The sequence below is a fragment of the Pristiophorus japonicus genome, chromosome 1 (genome assembly GCF_044704955.1).
Source record: "Pristiophorus japonicus isolate sPriJap1 chromosome 1, sPriJap1.hap1, whole genome shotgun sequence".
Taxonomy (NCBI): domain Eukaryota; kingdom Metazoa; phylum Chordata; class Chondrichthyes; family Pristiophoridae; genus Pristiophorus; species Pristiophorus japonicus.
In genome coordinates, this window is record NC_091977.1 from 32,355,265 (window position 1) to 32,370,233 (window position 14,969).

The window sequence follows — 14,969 nt, forward strand, 5'->3', positions numbered from 1 at the left end:
GAAGAAGCTTGCAGGGAACATTAAGACGGATTGCAAAAGTTTCTATAGATATGTAAAGAGAAAAAGGTTAGTAAAGACAAACGTAGGTCCTCTGCAGTCAGAATCAGGGGAAGTCATAACGGGGAACAAAGAAATGGCGGACCAATTGAACAAGTACTTTGGTTCGGTATTCACTGAGGAGGACACAAACAACCTTCCGGATATAAAAGGGGTCGGAGGGTCTAGTAAGGAGGAGGAACTGAGGGAAATCCTTATTAGTCGGGAAATTGTGTTGGGGAAATTGATGGGATTGAAGGCCGATAAATCCCCAGGGCCTGATGGACTGCATCCCAGAGTACTTAAGGAGGTGGTCTTAGAAATAGTGGATGCATTGACAGTCATTTTCCAACATTTCATTGACTCTGAATCAGTTCCTATGGAGTGGAGGGTAGCCAATGTAACCCCACTTTTTAAAAAAGGAGGGAGAGAGATAACAGGGAATTATAGACCGGTCAGCCTGACATCGGTAGTGGGTAAAATGATGGAATCAATTATTAAGGATGTCATAGCAGCGCATTTGGAAAGAGGTGATATGATAGGTCCAAGTCAGCATGGATTTGTGAAAGGGAAATCATGCTTGACAAATCTTTTGGAATTTTTTGAGGATGTTTCCAGTAGAGTGGACAAGGGAGAACCAGTTGATGTGGTATATTTGGACTTTCAGAAGGCTTTCGACAAGGTCCCACACAAGAGATTAATGTGCAAAGTTAAAGCACATGGGATTGGGGGTAGTGTGCTGACATGGATTGAGAACTGGTTGTCAGACAGGAAGCAAAGAGTAGGAGTAAATGGGGACTTTTCAGAATGGCAGGCAGTGACTAGTGGGGTACCGCAAGGTTCTGTGCTGGGGCCCCAGCTGTTTACACTGTATATTAATGATTTAGACGAGGGGATTAAATGTAGTATCTCCAAATTTGAGGATGACACTAAGTTGGGTGACAGTGTGAGCTGCGAGGAGGATGCTATGAGGCTGCAGAGCGACTTGGATAGGTTAGGTGAGTGGGCAAATGCATGGCAGATGAAGTATAATGTGGATAAATGTGAGGTTATCCACTTTGGTGGTAAAAACAGAGAGACAGACTATTATCTGAATGGTGACAGATTAGGAAAAGGGGAGGTGCAACGAGACCTGGGTGTCATGGTACATCAGTCATTGAAGGTTGGCATGCAGGTACAGCAGGCGGTTAAGAAAGCAAATGGCATGTTGGCCTTCATAGCGAGGAGATTTGAAGACAGGGGCAGGGAGGTGTTGCTACAGTTGTACAGGGCCTTGGTGAGGCCACACCTGGAGTATTGTGTACAGTTTTGGTCTCCTAACCTGAGGAAGGACATTCTTGCTATTGAGGGAGTGCAGCGAAGGTTCACCAGACTGATTCCCGGGATGGTGGGACTGACCTATCAAGAAAGACTGGATCAACTGGGCTTGTATTCACTGGAGTTCAGAAGAATGAGAGGGGACCTCATAGAAACGTTTAAAATTCTGACGAGGTTAGACAGGTTAGATGCAGGAAGAATGTTCCCAATGTTGGGGAAGTCCAGAACCAGGAGACACAGTCTAAGGATAAGGGGTAAGCCATTTAGGACCGAGATGAGGAGAAATTTCTTCACCCAGAGAGTGGTAAACCTGTGGAATTCTCTACCACAGAAAGTTGTTGAGGCCAATTCACTAAATATATTCAAAAAGGAGTTAGATGGAGTCCTTACTACTAGGGGAATCAAGGGGTATGGTGAGAAAGCAGGAATGGGGTACTGAAGTTGCATGTTCAGCCATGAACTCATTGAATGGTGATGCAGGCTAGAACGGCCGAATGGCCTACTCCTGCACCTATTTTCTATGTTTTATGTTTCTATGTTTTCATTAGCAGCTCTGCGGGTGGAACCCCTGTGAGTGAGTATGGTCGGGATCTATTGGCCAACAGGAGGTGTGATAAGCGGCTTTGTAGGGAACCCCCTTGGATTCTGAGCACCCCCTGTTTGATTATCTGCACTGCTCGTTCCGCCTGGCCGTTTGAGCCCGGCTTGAACAGTGCCGTTCTGACATGGTTGATTTCATTGCCTGCCATGAAGTCCTGGAATTCAGTGCTTGTGAAGCAGGGCCATTGTCGCTGACCAAGATATCTGGTAGACCATGGGCGGCGAACATTGCCCGTAGACTTTCAACAGTGGCATTGAATTTAAAATGGCACACTCAATCCATTTGGAGTCGGCATCTACTACAACCAAAAACACTTTCCCCATGAAAGGACCTGCGTAGTCCACATGGATATGTGACCATGGCTTGTCGCGCCAGGAACAGGAGCTAAAGGGGGCTTCCCTGGGTGCGTGGCCCAGCTGGGCACACGTGTTGCACCTGCGAACACAAAGTTCCAGGTCTGCATCTATCCCTGGCCACCAAACATGTGACCTGGCAATTGCCTTCATCATGACAATGCCCGGGTGCTCATTGTGTAGTTCTCTGATAAACACCTCTCTGCCCATCTGGGGCATGACTACGCGGTTTCCCCACAGTAGGCAATCGGCCTGAATCAAGTGTTCATCCTTGCGCCTTTGAAACAATTTAAATTCCTCAGGGCATGCCCCGTACGTGGCTGCCCAGTCCCCATTCAGGACACATTTCTTAAATAAAGACAGTAGCGGGTCCTTACTTGTCCAGACTTTAATCTGACGGGCTGTCACAGGTGAGCCTTCGCTTTCGAAAGCTTCAACAGCCATGACCATCTCAGCATCATGATCAGTTGCCCCCTCAGTGGTGGCTAGTGGGAGCCTACTGACTGCAGTTTTCAGTGCCCGGTCAGTGCCGAATTGTGTAGTCATAGGCGGCTAACATGAGTGCCCACCTCTGTATGCATTCGCATCGATGGCCTTGTTCTCGGCCAAAAGGGACGTTAGGGGTTTGTGATCTGTCCCCAGCTCAAATTTCCTGCCAAACAGGTACTGGTGCATTTTTTTTACTGCATATACACATGCTAGCACTTCCTTTTCTCCCATCCTGTAGCCCCTTTCTGCCTGGGACAGACTTCTGGAGGCATAAGCTTCCGGCTGTAACTGACCATTGGCATTCACATGCTGCAACACACACCCGGCCCCATAGGACGACGCATCGCACGTTAAAACAAGTTTCTTACACGGGTCATATAAAGTTAACCGTTTGTTGGAGCATAACAAATTGCATGCTCTATCAAAAGCCCTTTCCTGGCTGTCCCCCCAGACCCAATCGCGACCTTTGCATAGGAGCACATGTAGCGGCTCTAACAGCGTGCTCAATTTGGGAAGAAAGTTCCCAAAATAGTTCAGGAGCCCCAGGAATGAACGGAGCTCCGTCGTGTTACGGGGTCTGGGTGCTTTCTGGATCGCTTCCATTTTGGACGCAGTAGGTCTGATCCCATCTGCTGCTACCATCATCCCCAGGAATTCTACCACTGGAGCTAAGAAGACGCACTTCGCTTTTTTCAGTCGCAGCCCTACCTGGTCCAGTCTGCGTAGCACCTCCTCCAGGTTGTGGAGGTGTTCTTCAGTATCGTGACCCGTGATGAGGATGTTGTCTTGAAAAACCACCGTCCTTGGAATCGACTTGAGGAGGTTTTCCAAATTTCGCTGAAAGATCGCAGCGGTCGAATGAATTCCAAATGGACATCTGTTATACTCAAACTATGCCTTGTGTGTCATGATGGTGGTCAGCTTCATCGACTCACTCACCAGCTCCTGGGTCATGTAAGCTGAGATCAGGTCCAATTTAGGAAAAAGTTTGCCACCGGATAGCATCGCAAAGAGGTCCTCCGCTCTCGGTAGCGGGTACTGGTCTTGGAGTGACACCGGATTGATGGTGGCCTTGTAATCACCACATATCCTGACCGACCCATCCGCCTTGAGCACCGGCACAATCGGGCTCGCCCAGTCACTGAATTCGACTGGCGAGGTGATGCCTTTCCTCAGCAGGCGGTCCAATTCGCATTCTATCTTGCCCCGCATCACGTACGGCACCACTCTGGCCTTGTGGTGTACTGGTCTGGCGTCCGGGTTTATGTGAAACATTAACTTCGCCCCCATGAAAGTGCTGATTCCGTCCGGGTTGAAACAATGAGTCAAATTTGTCCAGCATGATACTCACTCCACAGAAGAAATTGCATTGACATCGCTCCATTTCCAGTTCATGACAGCAAGCCAACTCCTCCCCACTAGTGCAGAACTGTCCCCCGGGACAATCCAGAGTGGCAACCTGTTCTCCGAATCTTTGTGGGTCACGACTACCGTGGCGCTGCCTAGCACCGGGATGATCTCCTTTGTATATGTCCATAGCTGTGCGTCAATCGGCAATAATTTTGGCCTCCTGGCCTTGGACATCCACAACCTTTTGAACTGTTTGATACTCACCAGGGACTGGCTGGCCCACGTGTCTAGCTCCATTAATACTGGGATGCCATTGAGGAGCACTTTCATCATTATCGGTGGAGTCCTGGTCTATGAACTGTATATGTGCTCCACATGAACTCGCTGAACTTCAGTTTCCAGCGATTTCCTCCAGTATTCATTTGGCCGCGTAGGGCTTACATCGGGCCCGTCCCTCTCGTACATCAACCTGGCTGCAGGCTTCCTGCACAGATGCTCCAAGTGACCGTTGACGTTGCAGTTTCTGCAGGTATATTGCTGATACCTGCAAGCTCTGGCTAGGTGTTTGCCTCCACACCTCCAGCATGAGCTGGATGCTCCATTGTTGGAAACAAAAGGTCCATTGCCAGTCGATCGTCTCTGACTGTCTCTGTAACTGACCTTAAGTGCACCATTAACAGGTGTTGATGGCCCCATTACTGGCCGCATTGTTCATTGCGATGGCATGAATCGCCGTTCAGCTAGCCATTGTCTCTGTGGAATTCCCCTTTGGGTTCGACTACATGCTGGGGTATATCAGATTGCCCTTGTCTGCCTTGAGAACTGTGTGCCGCATTAACAATGTTGACTCCCTGGTCGTTTGCCGCATTTCAGCCAAGATTTTTGTCATACATCATTCTGGTCTCTTCCTCCCCTGTGATAAATGTCTGGGCTATCAGAGCTGCCGCTTCCAAGGTCAAGTCTTTGGTCTCAATCAATTTCCTGAAAACCCCAGCGTGCCCGATGCTCTCAATTAAAAAAGTCTCGCAGCATCTCCGCTCTGCATGCATCTGGGAACTTACATAGGCTCGCCAGTCACCGGAGGCCTGCCATGACGTCTGGAACGCTTTGCCCTTCTCGCTGCCAGTGCATGCAAAACCGGTGTCTCGCCATGTGCATGCTGCTCGCCAGTTTAAGGTGTTCTCCGACAAACTTACTGAGCTCTTCGAACGTCTTGTCCGCCAGCTTCTCTGGCGCTAGAAGGTCCTTCATCAGGGAGTACGTTCTGGATCCACAAATCGTCAGGACATGATCCCTGCGTTTGTCGGCCGAATCCTGTCCCAACCATTCCTTCGTGACAAAACTTTGCTGCAGTCTCTCAATAAAGTCGTCCCAATCATCACCAACATAGTACCTCTCTTCTGTGCTGCTAGTGGTCATGCTCGCGTGGTTTAAATCCCAGTTTCTCGTCGCCAATGATATGTCCTTACTATACAGCATAAGTGCACACGAGCCCCATACTTGAGAGAAGGTCACTTTGTGACCAGTTACCTTTATTACCAAGACCTCAAGTGATGAAGGTGGGTGGAGCTTCCCCTTTTATACCTGAAAGTCCAGGTTAGGAGTGTCTCCCACAAGTTCACCCCCTTGTGGTCAATGTTCTGAAGGTGTACAACTTAGGTCAGCTTATACATGGGTTACAATAATAGTTGAATACATGACAACATATGAAGAAAGACATAATCGACTAGGCTTATATTCACTGGACTTTAGAAGAATGAGAGGGAATCTCATAGAAACATATAAAATTCTGACGGGTTTGGACAGGTTAGTTGCAGGAAAAATGTTCCCGATGTTGGGGAAGTCCAGAACCAAGGGTTATTGTCTAAGGATAAAACATTAGCCATTTAGGACCGAGATGAGGAGAAACTTCTTCACTCAGAGAATTGTGAACCTGTGGAATTCACTACCACAGAAAGTTGTTGAGGCCAGTTCGTTAGATATATGCAAAAAAAAGTTAGATGTGGACATCACGGCTAAAGGGATCAAGGGGTATGGAGAGAAAGCAGGAATGGGGTACTAAAATTGCATGATCAGCCATGATCATATTGAATGGTGGTGCAAGCTCGAAGGGCCGAATGACCTACTCCTGCACCTATTTTCTATGTTTCTATCCCCATTGTGCTCCAGGACCTGTGGAAATTCAGGGGCCTTGACTTTAAATGGGTTAATGCCCTGCTCGATAGGAGTACAGAGACACATCTGGTAAGTATTCACACCCTAGTACAGTGTCGCGTAATTTCAGGGGCTTTATGCTCTCTGTGACTTTACTCTCCCTTGACTACACTCAAAATATAAGATAGTCACCAGGAAATAAAATCGGGAATTCAGGAGAAACTTCTTTATAGAATCATAGAATAGTTACAGCGCAGAATGAGTCCATTCAGCCTGTCAAGCCCGTGCCGGCTCTCTGCAAGAGCACTTCAGCTCCCCCGCCCTGTCCCCGTATCCCTGCAATGTTTTTCCTTCAGATACTTATCCAATTCTCTTTTGAAAGCCACAATTGAATCTGCCTCCACCACCCTTTCAGGCAGTAAATTCCAGATCCTAACCACTCGTTGTGTAAAGAAATGTTTTTCCTCATGTCGCCTTTGGTTCTTCTACCAATCACCCAGAGGATGGTGAGAATGTGGAACTCGCTACCACAGGGAGCGGTCAAGGCAAATAGTATAGATGCATTTAAAGGGAGGCTAGATAAGCATATGAGGGAGAAGGGAATCGAGGGTTTTGCTGATCGAGTTAGATGAGGAGGAGGCTCGAGTGGAGCATAAATGCCGGCATGGACTGGTTGGGCCGAATGGCCTGTTTCTGTGTCATATATCCTATGTAATCTACATGCGAAAAACAATCTCTGGCCCCGATACTGCGATTCTGAGATATTAGCATGCAAATGCTTAGAAACATAGAAACATAGAAATTTACAGCGCAGAAGGAAGCCATTTCGGCCCATCGGGTCTGCGTCGGCCGACAAAGAGCCGCTTGGCCCTTCATCAGTAGCCCCAAAGGCCACATACAAACCCATGAACAATGACAGAAAGGCAAAGATCACCCAGCCCAACCAGTCCTCCCCACACCACTGCAACACCCCTTGTACTAAAAACATCTACACTCCATCCCGTCTGTCTAATTCCTCTCTCGCTCTGCAATTCTGGTAGAGCTTTTAACCCATTAAATGAGTCGGGGCACTGCTAAAATAGCGAGTAAGGAACTTCAGATTCAAGCGTTCGTTAATTATTCTCGCACAGCATAATTTCAGGGTCCCTATATTTTGCTGAAAATCAATGGTGGGAGAGCACAAATGGAATGCTCATTTGTATAATTGGTAAATGATTCAGAGGCACCTGCTCTGGTAACGCCCGTTGACAAGTGAACTCCTGTCATCACTTGTCCTGTTAGAATTGAAATATGGGCTTCGATATAAACCACCCCACCCCCACAACAGGCAGGAGAGGGTCGGGGTAGTTAAAGAGTTAAATACTTGCCATACAACCCCATGCATGTGTCTGTCGGTTTTTTTACGGTGCAAGTTATTGAGGTGTCTCAGTTTTCCGCTGTTCAGAGGCGGGACACTTCATTAATTTATTGAAATCGAGCTCCCACAATGTAACTGGGAGCCTGATTTATAATTGACTGAGGTCGGGAAACCCGGCAGTAAAGGGGAGGCAGGAGTTGCCGGCTCCACAAGGTAAGAGCATGTTTCAGCACTCTCTGTGGGCCAAGAGGAGCAGGAGTATTCCACCCTCACCACGCTCCCTCAAGGAAGCCTTCGGCCTCCCCGGGCCCTGATCAGCCAGTCTGACCCAGCCCTGTCGATTGTCGACCGCCCCTCAGCCCTGATCGCGGGCTCTGTGGCTCTGTCCCCCTTGACGATCACGGCCTCTCGGAGCTCCCGATTGCCGGGGTCCGTCCTTGGGCGGGTGGGGGGCGTGGTATCCATTTGGCCGGCTGGCGAGCAGGAGACGGAGCTTAAAAAAAATGTTAACTAAGTCCTGCTGTTAAGTTGGGCAGGATCTCTGTGCCCCTGGTCTTGCCGGGTTCTTCGGCCCTGTTCGGCCTCCCCTGCTTCCCTATAAATAGCCGGGCTATGTTTTCAGTACATGGCATTCCTAGGTTTTTACCAGTGTTTTCGGGATCACGATTCTGTCTGTGTTTTCTTCCCCCCCGCTGAAAACCCAAAATAAACAGTGGCCTTGGTAAACTGGATTACAGTGTATACCAGTCCCAGTATGTTCACTGCTGGAGATGTTGACCATAAATCTGAGCCAGGGCCAAATCAGGAAGATACACATTCACACCACTGTAGGGCGATTGTGTTAAAGGGGGAAGGGCATTCTAAGCTTTGACACAGCTCTGCGGGTCATCCTTGACATGAGGGACTGCCTAATACTACTACGACTACAGTACCTTGGATGTGCGCTTTCACTAAGGCTTCAGATCGCACTGTAAATTTCTGCTGGGATGCATTAGAATAGGACGGGCTATTTCCCAAGGTGTAGTGAGATATTTACTTGACTTTCAACTTTAAGATGTATTATCCCAACGAGAGACCAGTGATTCAATAACACAGTCACGTTAAATAGCATATCTTCATGCAAAGTTTGTACTGACCTTGGCTGGTGAGGATTCCCCAGACTGGCTTTCTCTTTCTGGAAGATTCCTTGGGACTTTCTAAAAGCCTCTTATATGTGAACTGACTAGGGCAATGACTTTGAACTGAGGTGTTCTTGGACATGTTTACATTAGCTTTCCCTGCAACAACCTTTGGCAGCAGGAGAGTTGCTGGTGTGTGGTGTGTGTGTGTGTGTGGAGGGAGTGGTTTAGCTCGGTTTCACGATTCTGATTGGAAGCCCGAGTATTTTTATCCCAGGGTTGTTAAAGGGAGCATTTTGGCCGAGAGTGACAGCACAGTCAGTCCCGCTTGACATGCAGGAATAGCTGGGCTGTGTGTGAGACAGGAAGAGCTGAGACAATCACCAATTTCAGTATTGCACCGATATCCCATTAGGAAAATGCAACAGAAAAGAGCCACCCCAGGCTTTTTAAATATAAGATCCTGTATTTTTAATGCTCACAGACTAATCATGAACTCTGGAACCCGATTAACCCTGAAGAACTTGTAATCTTAGCTGATCTGCGAGGTGGAGTACATGAATACCTCACACAGTAAGCTTTAAAGAAATAATAATTCTGAACTAAAGAGGTTAATGGCTCAAAGCCTAAAGCAGATTAAATTGCACAGAAACACAAAGGGTACAAGGTCCCATTAATCCACAAAAACAACGTACATTTCAAAACAAGTCCAGATGCAGTGAGACAGGCGTTTGTGTACTGCCGATTCTTGTGAGACTTCGAGACGTATCTCCCTCTGTTTGCCCCATTTTACACTCCTAATGACACTGCAACTAAAGAAAGACTTGCATTTATTTAATGGCTTTCACGACCAATGGACGTCTCAAAGTGCTTTACAGCCGATGAACTACTTTTGGCGTGTAGTCACTGCTGTATTGTGGGAAACGCGGCAGCCAATTTGCGCATAAGCAAGCTCCCACAAACAGCAATGTTAGAAAGGCCAGATAATCTGTTTTTGTGATGTTGATTGAGGGATAAATATTGGCCATTACACCAGGGTTAACTCCCCTGAGCTTCATTGAAATAGTGCCACCTGAGAGAGGAGACGGGGCCTCGTTTAACGTCTGACCCGAAAGACGGCGGGGGAGAAATTCACCCCCGCCGGAAACCTGGCGCACCTACCGTATTCTAAGTGTTTTTACCATCACATCAGGCGAGGCGGCCCCTTGACCGATTTTCAGCTCTTTGGCAACTTTTTTGGAGCGGACCGGAACTCGGTCATAATGGGGGCGGAGGTGGAGGCGGGACAGAGTCTCCGCTGCTGTCCGTCAGCAGTGGAGCGGAGACGACGTCACAATGTCACCACGCTGTCCTCTTCATTTTGAGACGTGGGTCCACTGGGCCACCAGGGAGGGTTTTGGCCAGGCCAGTGGGGTGCCAGGCTGCCTGTGGGCAGCCCGGCCCAACCTGGGGGCATATTTAGCCGGCCAACCTGGAAGTTGGCCGGCAAAAAGAAAAAACAAGGCAATGCGCCCTTCCCCTTGAAGGGTCGCCGAGTTGCCGTTGCTCACACACACAAAACAAGGTGCACCGACAGAAAAAAGCTGTCGGTGCAGCACGCAGCGTGTTGATGACTTTTATACATAAATTTCGCGGGAGGTGCGAATATGGTGCGGGAGAGCGGCGAAGCGCCGTTTGGTGACGTCTTTCGGACGGCCAGCAGCAACATCGCGGAAATGGGGACCGCCAGAAAATTCCCCGAGCTGAATTTCGCTGGCGGTAGCCATTGCATCGGAAGTCGGCGGCCGCTCAACTCTGCCGCCTGGCCGCCGCTTTCTGTGAGTAACGGGCCTTATCGGGACCCTGAATTTCAGCCCCGGCACCTCCAACAGTGCAGCACTCCCTCAGCACTGCACTGGAGTGTCAGCCGAGATTTTTGTGCTCAAGTCCCATGGAGCGGGACTGGAAGCCACAACCTTCTGACCCAGAGGTGAAAGTGCTACCTACTGAGCCACAGCTGACACCGACATGAAAGAATGGAGGGCAATCCGCTTTGACAGTGAAATAGGGCAACCCACCTCCGCTGCTCAAGTTCAAATCTCCTGATGTCAATTGAGAGAAAACTCTGTGCAAAATACCTGTTTCCATACTGCCAAGCAACAAGTGAGGAAGGGGGGAAAGATTCCTGTTGGTTGCTCGGTGTTAATGACATGCTAAGCATTGTGGGAAGCTTTCCTCTGATCACTATTTCTAGTGATATCACAACCAAACTCTTTTTGAACATCCTTACAGTTTTGCTAGAAATATTGAACGTGCTTTCAATGTTGTTAACACATAATGACCTGAGGAACACTGCCCGAATGGAGATTCGGACAGTCAGTGGCTCAAAGGCAGGCCTCGATTTTAAAAGAGGTTTGGAGGGGGGAACGGTGCATAGCAAACCCCAAAGCAGGCGGAGAGTCCGAGCACGTGGAGGTCCTGGCCGACCTTAAATAAAAGTTCCTGGAGACCCCGAAGGCTTGTGGGAGGAAAAAAAAACATCTGTGCTCGAAGCTGAAGGAAAAGGACAGTGGGGGGATGGGCATTCGAACAAGTACAAAGACCCCTGGTATAAGCATTTGGCCAGGCAGACAGCATGCCTTATGATAAATGAATCGGCCAGCCAGCAAAAGGAATAAGTTATCTCTGGCCAGACAGAAGCTGGATCACGAGGAGAAGGCATGCTATACAGTATGGGAAGAATGGACAAAGAGCTGCTAGCTCGCGCTTCCTGAGGAGGAACCAAGGGTGGTGTCGATGAGTTCAATTTTGCTCTACTCTCCGGCCCAACATGTTTTAAAACGGTGGGTGCACACCCTGTCAGTCGGGGGCAATTCCGGCTCCTTGGTGTCTGAAACCCATAGGGGAAAAATCCCACAACCCCACCGACATCCGGCCAGATTCTTTACCTGGCCAGCAGTTGGAAGCGCCAATCCGGGGACCTGTGGGAACAGTTTCCGGCAGTCAGTGGAAGCAGAAGCTGGAGGTGGTCGGAAGGTGGGGGTGGAGGGGTGGGGCAGAGGGTTCCACAGCGATCGGTGGAGAGGTCGGGGCCACCTGCCCTTCCTGGTCCACAAGGAGTTCTAAGAAAAGTCATTTTTAAAGTCCTGTCGTGGCCTGGGCAGTGGGATCTGCAGACATTGCGGGACTCCCCCTGACTTCGAGTTAATATTGCATTACGGTGTCGATGACATCATTGGGCCTTAATGACACCATTAAATGTTAAGTAGGCTCCCTCGCCTGCCTTTAGCAGAAACCTCATCGATGGCACTACATTGCTCGCTGACCTACATTGGCTCCGGGTTAAGCAATGCCTCAATTTCAAAATTCTCATCCTTGTTCACAAATCTCTCCATGGCCTCGCCCCTCCCTATCTCTGTAATCTCCTTCAGCCTTTCAACGCTCCTCTAATTCTGCCCTCTTGAGCATCCCTGATTATAATTGCTAAACCATTGATGGCGTGCCTTCTGTTGCCTAGGCCCCAAACTCTGGAACTCCCTGCCTAAACCTCTCTGCCTCTCTTTCCTCCTTTAAGACGCTCCTTAAAACCTACCTCTTTGACCAAGCTTTTGGTCATCTGCTCTAATTTCTCCTTATGCGGCTCGGTGTCAAATCTTTTGTCCCATAATACTCCTTTGAAGTGCCTTGGGACCTTTCGCTACGTTAAAGGCACTATATAAATACAGGTTGTTGTTGACATGAGTTGCCAAAAGAGGAACATGACCATGAACTTATTTGAAGCAGTTCTAGCTATTCTGAAACTGTTAATCAGCTTTTGCTAGTTTTCTAGGTGGCCATTGATACCAGCGGTCCAGGTCGCTGTGTGTGTAATAGGGAGGACCAGCAGTGAGGTCGGGAGGCCGAGGCCAACAGCGAGGTTGGGAGGTCAAGGCCAGCAGCGAGGTCGCGACCCAAGGCTAGAATACCTGATCAGGGGATGAATGAACGCCTCATGTCCCTTCGGCTCACTCTAACCCGGAACCAGTACGCTATGGTCATCAGTGCATACGCCCCAACCCTGGAAGCTATGGACGAGGCCAAAAACGAATTCTATTCCAGCTTTGAACAATCCCTGTCCTGAGTCCCAACGGGTGACAAGCTGATTCTCCTTGGCGACTTTAATGCCAGGGTTGGAAAGGACACAGACCTGGTCGCCGCTTATACCTGATCCTGTTGCATTGTCACTGAGACCTCACTCTCTGCTGCAATTGGGAGTTACAGATCTTGGGATAAATCAGGAATTTCCTGTCAGCAGTTTGGAATCCAATTGCAAGCATCCCGAACCAGCAGTAAGGAGCTGCTACTTGTTACCCTATAGTTAGGGGAATCGAGGGATGTGGAGATCAGGCAGGCAAGTGGAATTGAGGTCAAAGATCAGCCATGATCTTATTGAATGGCGGAACCAACTTGAGAGGACTACTCCTGCTCCTATTTCTTATGTTCTTAGTTTAAATATTTGTTGATTGTGAAATTTAAAAAGTATTTAAGATGAAAGAGAATTCACCATATTTACTGCAGAAATTCAACATTTTCTGAAGGAGATAGCATCCCCCTGACTCTTTAAGATGTGTGCGTCACTGAGTGTTGGGGGAGAGGGAAATTGGACAATGTTAAATGTTGGCCTACACTCCTGGGTTCTTTTAAGATCGACATTGTAGATTGTTAATGGAATTTAGAGTGTTTTGTTTCAAGCCATGTAGGTCATGAGGCCCCTCCCCATGTTGTTGTCGTTGGCTCAATAGAGACATTTAAGCCCCGGGAGGGGTGGGGGACCTTGAGAATCAGGGAACCCAATTGGTTTAATTTAATGACATCAAGTGTTGCTTTGGTCACAAGACTGGCTACACATTGATGAGGAAATGTGATTGCTGTAAACACTCCAGCAACCTAATATAAATGTTCCTGTTGCTGTGCACTGGATTTGGTTACTAGGTTACTGCATTTAAGAATAGCAGAATAGATAGAGTGCGGCTTTACTTACTCCTTAAACACTAGGGGGGAGAAATTCGCAGCGTTTGAGCCTCCCGGGGGGCGCTAAGAGGAGAACTTCTTGCTCGGGTCACGGGGCTGCTACCAACTCCGGAGACGCTAACGGTTAGAGCCCTGTTCCTGTCGCTAGCGGCCCAAGCAGCTGCACCGGCGATGATGACGTCATCACCGTGTGCGGCGACCCGTTTTCGCCCTGGAGCGAAAATTCGGTCGCGCCCCTTTGATGCTCCCGCGGGTCGCGAACCGGGCCTCAGTCGCGGGGTACAAATTAAAGGGGAGGTGCGGCCAGGCACTTTAAAAAAAAAAAATATCCAACATATGGCAGACCTTGCCTTTTCCAATTCGCGGGGGATCCGTGTCGCGGTGCTGCAGTTCCGGCACTCTGCTTCTGTGCCGGGTTGCTGCCACGGCACCCAGCTCTCCGGAAGCACAGTGGCAGCCCCTTCTCCCCATTGCAGAGTTTGCAGCTTGCCTTTCCCTTTAACTGAAGAGGAGGGCCCTGTGCACCCACCCGTGCTACACGGCTCTCTGCCTGGTGCCGGAAAATTCCCGTGGTTAGCGCCTCAGTCCAGCCCCTGAGAGAAAGTGGAGCGCGCGACATCACGCTCCACTTCCTCTCGGCGCGGTAAGCCCAATTTAGCTGCCGAGACGAGACGAGACTTCCGCGTCTGATGTAGGAACTCCCGTCTCGCGGCTGGTACAGGGCGGTACTGAATTTCACTCCCTAGGTTCTTGCTGAAAGAAAAAAAAGGACTTGCATTTATATAGCGCCTTCCACAACTTCAGGACTTCCCAAAGTTTTTACAGCCAATGAAGTACTTTTTGAAGTGTAGTCACTGTTGCAATGTAGGAAACACGGCAGCCAATTTGCGCACAGAAAGCTCCCACAAAAGGCAATGAGATAATGACCAGATAATCTGCTTTTGGTGAACTTTAGTGAATAGTGGTTTTAGTGTTGGATAGAGTATTTGTCCATTGGGTAAATCTGACCAGAATATTTCATGAGGAATAAACGCAGCAATGATTCAGTTGACTCATCGGATAAAGATAGCAGGCTAGGACTCGGTCAAGTTTCCATTTAATATTATGATTTATGTATATACATAACGGTATGATAGTGCAGAGAAAAATTGCATTGTGTGATTCATTGATCTAAAGTAACCCACAGGGACATTTAGGGCTTTTGC

At 48.7% G+C, this 14,969-nt stretch overlaps 1 protein-coding gene across 2 annotated transcripts in view; it reads right to left on the bottom strand.

The window, feature by feature from the left end:
* Positions 1-14,969, bottom strand: part of asb5b (ankyrin repeat and SOCS box containing 5b) — a 104,546-nt gene that overhangs the window by 70,891 nt on the left and 18,686 nt on the right. Inside the window, exon 1 of one of the 2 annotated variants that reach the window (XM_070878393.1) lies at positions 8,794-8,932. The exons of the other annotated variant lie outside the window; for it this stretch is intronic. Coding sequence (XP_070734494.1) covers positions 8,794-8,917 — 124 coding nt within the window. The 5' untranslated portion in view covers positions 8,918-8,932. Of the gene's footprint in view, positions 1-8,793; positions 8,933-14,969 lie in introns of those variants that run through there. 2 annotated transcript variants of the gene reach the window in all.